Below are 8,895 nucleotides of genomic sequence, written 5' to 3' on the forward strand. Positions count from 1 at the left end.
TATGAATTAATATTTACTAATAACTTTGTATTAAAACCTAGTTTGAGAAACACTGTGTTTGGGTTCTTGTAGCTTTTATTATTATGTCAGTAAAATAAGAAGGTGAATAGCGAGAGGCCATTGCAATAAACAGATGAAAGTGTAAATTGTATGTTTTTTATTACATTATTTTAAATTGAAGAAAAATTGCCTTTTTTTTATCCGATTAATCGATTAATCGAAAAAATAATCGGCCAACTAATCGATTATTAAAATAATCGTTAGTTGCAGCCCTACTTATGTACACCATCAATTTGTTGAAGGATTGTGTTTATCCTGGAATACACAGATCAACTTAAGTTCCATTCCATATATTTTTACAAAATTGTATATTTAAACTTAGGTCAAAGCTTTATTTACATCGCAGGTACCCTAAGTCACAAGGGTCTAGCTGGCCCTTACATATTCTAAAACCTATATAACATGGGGATTATAAATGCTTTGCAAATTGAACTAAGTACACTTGTTATGAAAACCAAATATTTGGTAAAGCAAACCACTAGGCTCAAGGATCGAATGAATTTTTGTTTATTGTCTAAGCATATGTGAAGAATCTGTCGTCTGAGCATGTCTGTTAAATGTGATCTGTTCACTTGAGAGAGATCATCCAATCTGGACTGACAAAGGAAAGCCCAAACAAGAACTGGTTGTTGCAAAGATGAGGGCATTTCTGGGTGACCTCCAGACATGGTGGCATGCGCTGGAGAGATTTCCGATTGTGCTTTGATCTTAAAGTCCAGTGCCGTGGAGGGGCTATCTTGCACTTTTCTAAATCTCCCCACTTGATGTGTTGAAAGAATGGGTGCTGCCTGATGTCACCTGTATTTCCAAGACGATGCTCAGGATCCTTTTTCAGGAGTTCTTTCAAGATGGCCACAGCTCGTTTGCTCAACCCTTGGTGGTAATGAGGGTCATCGTGAATAATTGAACGGGCCGTAGCTTTCTTACAGTTTCCACAATGGAAAGGAAATAGTCCCTCATTGAGCATGCGGAACAGCATCACTCCGAAGGACCACCAGTCCACAGCAGCTCCATATCCCTTGCCCAAATGTATCTCTGGGGCCATGTACAAGAAAGTCCCATGGCGTCCCGTTGTCAGTGTGGCTCCAAAAATATCTTCTGCGACAAGGCCAAAATCACTTATTTTGGCATGCCCTCTACCATCAAGTAAGATGTTGTCTGGTTTCAGGTCCCTATGGATAATGCCGCGGGAATGAAGGTATTGGAGGCCACAGGCTATTTCTGCTGAATAAAACCTTGCTGTTCTCTCCTTCATGCAGCCCACTCTGCGCATGTACTGTTCAAGGCTCCCTGCAGGCATGTATTCCATGATAAAGAAGACACGGGTTTCTGTCTGGAAGGCAGCGTACCCATGGCAGAGAAACGGGCTATTCCTAGCCAACTCCAATGTCCTCTTCTCTGGTAATATATGCTTTGTGGCTTTCTTGCTAACCATTTTAACTGCTACCATGGAATCCTTTCCAGTGAATGAAGCCAACATGACTTTCCCAAATGCCCCCTGTCCTAGCTCAAACTGAAACCTAAGGCTGGACAGTGAAATGGGGAGGGAGTCTCTAGAGCTCTTCACACTTAGACAATCTTCTCCTGATCTATTTGGCTCCTCATATCTATGTATTTTCTTCTCAGGGGCACTGCTGTTTGCACTGATTTTGTGCCGTTTTCTCACATTCCTTCTTGCATCTTTTCCGGAATGTTTTGTTTGCGCTGGACTATTTGCCCTGCTTTGGCACTGGATGTTCCCCTTTTCAGTACAACTGCAGCTTTCCTTTTCTCTTCTCCCCCCATTGCTCTTTTGGGGTACTGAGAGTCCTTTGTCCAAGGTCACCCTGTATTCATCTCTTCTCCTCCACCTTACTGCATTAAGTAAAGCATTTCCCGCCCTTCTGAAAAATGCACAGATTGTGCTTGGGCGGCGTTTCTGTGTTCTCCACCTTGGCAAACAGAAGAAGCTACATTCTTCCATAGCTTGAGGTGGGTTCCCACTATTTTCCATCTTGCTATTTCACAAAACTGGCTATAACACTTTTAACTTGCTATCAAAAGCACCTTGTAAGTGTGAAGCGCTGAACTGCACTGAGGCGTGGGGGAGTGGCCTGGAACTATAAACAGTGATGTCACTGGCCTTTATGATGTCATAATGCATAGATCAGGCAAAGGCAGTTTTGTTTAGATGTACGCCAGTGGTATTTAAAACCTCACTTTTCTAATTTAGGTGTTGATTTTTTTGAAAAAAAAATGTTTTTAATTGTAAGCAATTGTATGTATCCCAACTTTCTGTGTAGCAAACCATTACATTTTTTTTCTGTGGTTACAGTAAAAGGTTATAAGCTCCTCATTTCATTGCATACCTATATCAGATGGGGAGGAGGAGGAGGCAGAGTGGTGTATGGGGGGGAGACAGAGTGGTGTATGGGAGGGGGAGGAGCCAGAGTGGTGTATGGGTGAGTGAGGAGCCAGAGTGGTGTATGGGGGTATTATGAATTTCAGGGCATATAGGGGGTATAAGGCATATCGATATTAGGCATATCAGGGGGGGCATAAAACATATCTGGGGGTAAAAGGTATATCAGGGGGCTCAGTTGCATATCACTGGCATATAAGGAGTATAAGGCATATCAGGGGCACAGTGGCATATCAGGGGGGCACAGTGGAATCCGGCATATAAGAGGTATAAGGCATATATGGGGGCAGAGTGGCAAGCTGGGGGTCAGATGCGCATAACCGGGGGCAGTTTGGTAAATAAAAAAAATTTAAAGGCTTTTTTCTCATAGTTTTTATTAAATATGAAAAATAGTTAACATATGAATTAATATTTACTAATAACTTTGTATTAAAACCTAGTTTGAGAAACACTGTGTTTGGGTTCTTGTAGCTTTTATTATTATGTCAGTAAAATAAGAAGGTGAATAGCGAGAGGCCATTGCAATAAACAGATGAAAGTGTAAATTGTATGTTTTTTATTACATTATTTTAAATTGAAGAAAAATTGCATTTTTTTTATCCGATTAATCGATTAATCGAAAAAATAATCGGCCAACTAATCGATTATTAAAATAATCGTTAGTTGCAGCCCTACTTATGTACACCATCAATTTGTTGAAGGATTGTGTTTATCCTGGAATACACAGATCAACTTAAGTTCCATTCCATATATTTTTACAAAATTGTATATTTAAACTTAGGTCAAAGCTTTATTTACATCGCAGGTACCCTAAGTCACAAGGGTCTAGCTGGCCCTTACATATTCTAAAACCTATATAACATGGGGATTATAAATGCTTTGCAAATTGAACTAAGTACACTTGTTATGAAAACCAAATATTTGGTAAAGCAAACCACTAGGCTCAAGGATCGAATGAATTTTTGTTTATTGTCTAAGCATATGTGAAGAATCTGTCGTCTGAGCATGTCTGTTAAATGTGATCTGTTCACTTGAGAGAGATCATCCAATCTGGACTGACAAAGGAAAGCCCAAACAAGAACTGGTTGTTGCAAAGATGAGGGCATTTCTGGGTGACCTCCAGACATGGTGGCATGCGCTGGAGAGATTTCCGATTGTGCTTTGATCTTAAAGTCCAGTGCCGTGGAGGGGCTATCTTGCACTTTTCTAAATCTCCCCACTTGATGTGTTGAAAGAATGGGTGCTGCCTGATGTCACCTGTATTTCCAAGACGATGCTCAGGATCCTTTTTCAGGAGTTCTTTCAAGATGGCCACAGCTCGTTTGCTCAACCCTTGGTGGTAATGAGGGTCATCGTGAATAATTGAACGGGCCGTAGCTTTCTTACAGTTTCCACAATGGAAAGGAAATAGTCCCTCATTGAGCATGCGGAACAGCATCACTCCGAAGGACCACCAGTCCACAGCAGCTCCATATCCCTTGCCCAAATGTATCTCTGGGGCCATGTACAAGAAAGTCCCATGGCGTCCCGTTGTCAGTGTGGCTCCAAAAATATCTTCTGCGACAAGGCCAAAATCACTTATTTTGGCATGCCCTCTACCATCAAGTAAGATGTTGTCTGGTTTCAGGTCCCTATGGATAATGCCGCGGGAATGAAGGTATTGGAGGCCACAGGCTATTTCTGCTGAATAAAACCTTGCTGTTCTCTCCTTCATGCAGCCCACTCTGCGCATGTACTGTTCAAGGCTCCCTGCAGGCATGTATTCCATGATAAAGAAGACACGGGTTTCTGTCTGGAAGGCAGCGTACCCATGGCAGAGAAACGGGCTATTCCTAGCCAACTCCAATGTCCTCTTCTCTGGTAATATATGCTTTGTGGCTTTCTTGCTAACCATTTTAACTGCTACCATGGAATCCTTTCCAGTGAATGAAGCCAACATGACTTTCCCAAATGCCCCCTGTCCTAGCTCAAACTGAAACCTAAGGCTGGACAGTGAAATGGGGAGGGAGTCTCTAGAGCTCTTCACACTTAGACAATCTTCTCCTGATCTATTTGGCTCCTCATATCTATGTATTTTCTTCTCAGGGGCACTGCTGTTTGCACTGATTTTGTGCCGTTTTCTCACATTCCTTCTTGCATCTTTTACAGAATGTTTTGTTTGCGCTGGACTATTTGCCCTGCTTTGGCACTGGATGTTCCCCTTTTCAGTACAACTGCAGCTTTCCTTTTCTCTTCTCCCCCCATTGCTCTTTTGGGGTACTGAGAGTCCTTTGTCCAAGGTCACCCTGTATTCATCTCTTCTCCTCCACCTTACTGCATTAAGTAAAGCATTTCCCGCCCTTCTGAAAAATGCACAGATTGTGCTTGGGCGGCGTTTCTGTGTTCTCCACCTTGGCAAACAGAAGAAGCTACATTCTTCCATAGCTTGAGGTGGGTTCCCACTATTTTCCATCTTGCTATTTCACAAAACTGGCTATAACACTTTTAACTTGCTATCAAAAGCACCTTGTAAGTGTGAAGCGCTGAACTGCACTGAGGCGTGGGGGAGTGGCCTGGAACTATAAACAGTGATGTCACTGGCCTTTATGATGTCATAATGCATAGATCAGGCAAAGGCAGTTTTGTTTAGATGTACGCCAGTGCTATTTAAAACCTCACTTTTCTAATTTAGGTGTTGATTTTTTTGAAAAAAAATGTTTTTAATTGTAAGCAATTGTATGTATCCCAACTTTCTGTGTAGCAAACCATTACATTTTTTTTCTGTGGTTACAGTAAAAGGTTATAAGCTCCTCATTTCATTGCATACCTATATCAGATGGGGAGGAATTTTGTTGGCCATCCAACAAAATGTCCCTGAGTCTTGATGTGTTTTTGATTAAAGATGAAATGCTATTTATCATATAATGTAAAGTGGTCTTAAAGGTGTTATTCTAGGGCTGTTATTAATGTGAATGGTATAGTAGGTGAGCCTCTGCAGTCCTTTCATATCAGTACTGCTCATATGGGATAGTGCATGTCTTAGCAATGGGCACATACCTAAGCAGTTTGCATCGTCATCAGTGTGCTAGACTTGGTTTAGAATCAGTGCGGCTGTGGGGTTCCGTACATTACTTCAGCCAAGGACAGCAGTCCCTTATCAATGTGCTTAAAGATGACTATGGACACTTATTTTTCATACCAAATGTATTTGCCTACTTTGTTGACCCACTAGGCAACCCTAAACACTGGCTCCAACTTGTGTGAGCCAATGTAAGCATAGAAATATGAATAAATAATATAGCAGCTGAATGTCAGTTATTGCGGCTTCTTGACATTGTTCTTGTTAGTTTTTCTGCATAGAGGAAACTCTCCCTGACTGTGTTAAAATGTCACTTGAAGATGACTATTGGTGCATTCCATGTGCTGCCGGCCACCTAATTCACACAAATGATGCGGCCCATCCTGAAAATAAGTGTGTATTGCCAGGACTGCCTGGACTTTCCAAACACGCATGGATGATGCCGCAAATGCCACTTTCAAGATTAAAATAACAATGGTACAGGAAGAATAGAAATAATGTGCACAAATAGAAGCTGCCGATCATAATGTATAACACATACTTGTGTGCTTCAAGGACCCTTTCTGTGTGTTCTAGTTGGTTTTACAAACTGCTGTATTTTATATAAGGGGTGCAGCCCTGCTAAAAAGAGGTTCCTGCATGTACAGCAAGCTAGTCTTTTCAATTTGCATAGGAAATGAGAGAATGGAGAGGGGAAAATCAAAGAGCAAGGGGTGGGGGGAATAAAGAGAAAGGGAAAAAGACGAGAAGTAAAGAGAATCTGGTCCTGGGACCAGTCCTTATTTATACAACCTGGGCAAGTCATATGTATGCAATATGGGTGCTGGGCAAGTTCTATTTGTGCAATCTGGGTGCCAGGGCTGTCATTTGGGGTGTGCGACCTCTGATCCATGACTGCAACTTAGGGTTTTCCTACATTGTTTATTTGACCTATATCTTCAATGCTGAGTTTACATGTGGTTTACAGTTGATCTATGCCTGCAAGGCTGTGTTTCCATGTGTTTATTTGATCTAAACCTGAACCACATGGGGGGAAGAGAAGTGTGGTACAGTGAAGGAGGGGACCAGAACACCTAAGTGCCTGAACACCTAAGCTTGGCACTGATCGTGACTTACACGTCTGTTTTGGGTTACACGCCAGGATCACACCATTGATTTACTATGCTCCTCTCCTGTCCTGCACATGTAGTGTGGGGACGTCTTACGCGGACTCGCGCTAGGGTCAGCAGGAGGAAAGACTACACTGACTCTGACGGTCTCCTCCTAGACTGCAGAGTCAGCAAGTACGTTTGTTTGTTGGCTTGGGTTGGGTTTGGGGCCAAATTGCATGCTAGGAAGTGTGTGCGTGTGTGTATGTGTGTGGGGGGGGGGGTCAATCAATATTAAAACTGTCCTGAGCATACATTTAACACGCAATCCACTTTCACTGAAACTTTTAGATGACTCATTCAGTCTGTGTTTGGGTTCTTGTAGCTTTTATTATTATGTCAGTAAAATAAGAAGGAGAATAGCGAGAGGCCATTGCAATAAAGAGATGAAAGTGTAAATTGTACGTTTTTTATTACATTATTTTAAATCGAAGAAAAATTGCATTTTTTTATCCGATTAATCGATTAATCGAAAAAATAATCGTCCAACTAATCGATTATTAAAATAATCGTTAGTTGCAGCCCTAGTATACTTTACAAAGGGTGGTCTGTAGTTGAAGCTTATTCTTTTTATTGGAGAAATATTGAAAAAAGATGTAAAGTCACAAATGTTTTTTGGACCCAGGATGTATTTTGTTCAGATAGAAATGAAGAGAAGACATATGTGGTCCTCAAAACTTACTTTGCATTGTCTTCTACGCTGGCTCAATAAAAGGCATCCATTTTGTAATACAGCTATATGCATTTTTTTTTTTAATACGGCACATATATATGAAAAGCTACCTGAAGCAGTTATGCAGCCTGGAACTGAAATAAATGTAATATTTGTTTTAACAGACGTGTTGCTGCTCACTATGTGACCAGTCACGCAGATCTCGTAACATGTCAGGCCTTTAAAGGTACTCTTAATTAAGTCCCCTGTGTTTAAAGCATGAGTCTCAACTGTGACATACCAATAGGCAAAGCATACTATGGTATCCTCAATATAACCAGATGTGGGCTGTGAAGGACCCAGAAAATCTGCCTATTCATCATGGGACTCTTGGATCTGTGCGCAAATCCTAAACCAAATATTTCTAAGCGTGCCTACTGGTCCTACAGGACTTTTATAGGGATTAAGCAAGTATATGAGTGTATATTAAAGAAAAATGCAGACATGTAAACATATTCTTTTCCCCCAAAGGAAGTGTAGGAGAATTCCTGACCTCTACATGCCTATTTCTACATAATCTTTTTTTTTTTTTTTTTTTATTAAGAAGTAAGTTTGAGGCTGGAATTCTGAGCTTGTACAGACTGCCTTCTAGTGTACTGCGCTGCTACAATCTCTTCTATATGTTTGCTTGTTCTCACTCTGCTGCCTGCCTCGTTTTATTTGTGTGCATGTTTGGCACACAATCATGTTGCTGTGTGACAGGGTCTCCGTATCTCTCATACTGTTTCTTAGCAGTGTTCGCAATGGGTTTCTCCACATTACTGTCTGTTTTGTATATTGTCAATTTTCAAATTCTTGTTAGTTTTCACTCTTCATAATTCAATAGCGCTACAGCGTTTGGCATTCAAAAAAAAAATGGAATGTAATTGGTCTCAGTTATTATCCAAACAAAATGTTATTTAATAGAATAAAAGGCAAGGCATTATGTATTTGGTTTTTGCTTACAGCGTTATATATATATAAATTTATGTTTTTATTTTTTTTGTTTTGTTTTACAGGTAGCATATTTGAAGATATGAAGAATTTTTAAGGTTACCAGTGAAAACAAGCACAATTGTGATGGACCCTGGAGAAAGATTACGCTCATAAACTCCACATATCCCAAATGTCCATCCTTCTTCCGCTATTTACAATGTTCTATTCTGTGGCTACAAAGCAACGAGAGGAAGAAAATCAACATGACAATCAAAGGGTTCAATGGAAATAATTTATTTATATAAATTTCCTCGTCCTCTATCACAGAGATGACGGACTTGTGAACTCTATAAGACATGTGGGACAATAACTTTCAAAATGTTAATGGGACAATACAGGCTATAATCTGGAACTCTGTCACTAGTTTATTAAGCCCTCTACAAAGTAGTTTCATTTTATGTCCTAAAGTCATATAAATTAATCAGAAGCTCTGTGGAATAGATTGCATGAGTTAGATCAAGCAAGGTTTTTAAGCAGCCTGTTGTCCTAAAGCTGTTGTGGATTTCAGCTCCCTTAACCCTCAGCCAGCCACATCTGTTAA

At 40.5% G+C, this 8,895-nt stretch overlaps 1 protein-coding gene across 1 annotated transcript in view; it reads left to right on the plus strand.

Annotated features, from left to right (window-relative positions):
* UBE3D (ubiquitin protein ligase E3D) overlaps nucleotides 1-8,493 on the plus strand; it is a 93,413-nt gene extending 84,920 nt beyond the window's left edge. The window contains exon 10 of the mRNA XM_053460084.1: nucleotides 8,378-8,493. Coding sequence (XP_053316059.1) covers nucleotides 8,378-8,398 — 21 coding nt within the window. The 3' untranslated portion in view covers nucleotides 8,399-8,493. The remainder of the gene's footprint in view (nucleotides 1-8,377) is intronic.
* The last annotated feature ends 402 nt before the right edge of the window (nucleotides 8,494-8,895 follow it).

The sequence above is a fragment of the Spea bombifrons genome, chromosome 3 (assembly GCF_027358695.1).
Source record: "Spea bombifrons isolate aSpeBom1 chromosome 3, aSpeBom1.2.pri, whole genome shotgun sequence".
NCBI classification, from domain to species: domain Eukaryota; kingdom Metazoa; phylum Chordata; class Amphibia; order Anura; family Pelobatidae; genus Spea; species Spea bombifrons.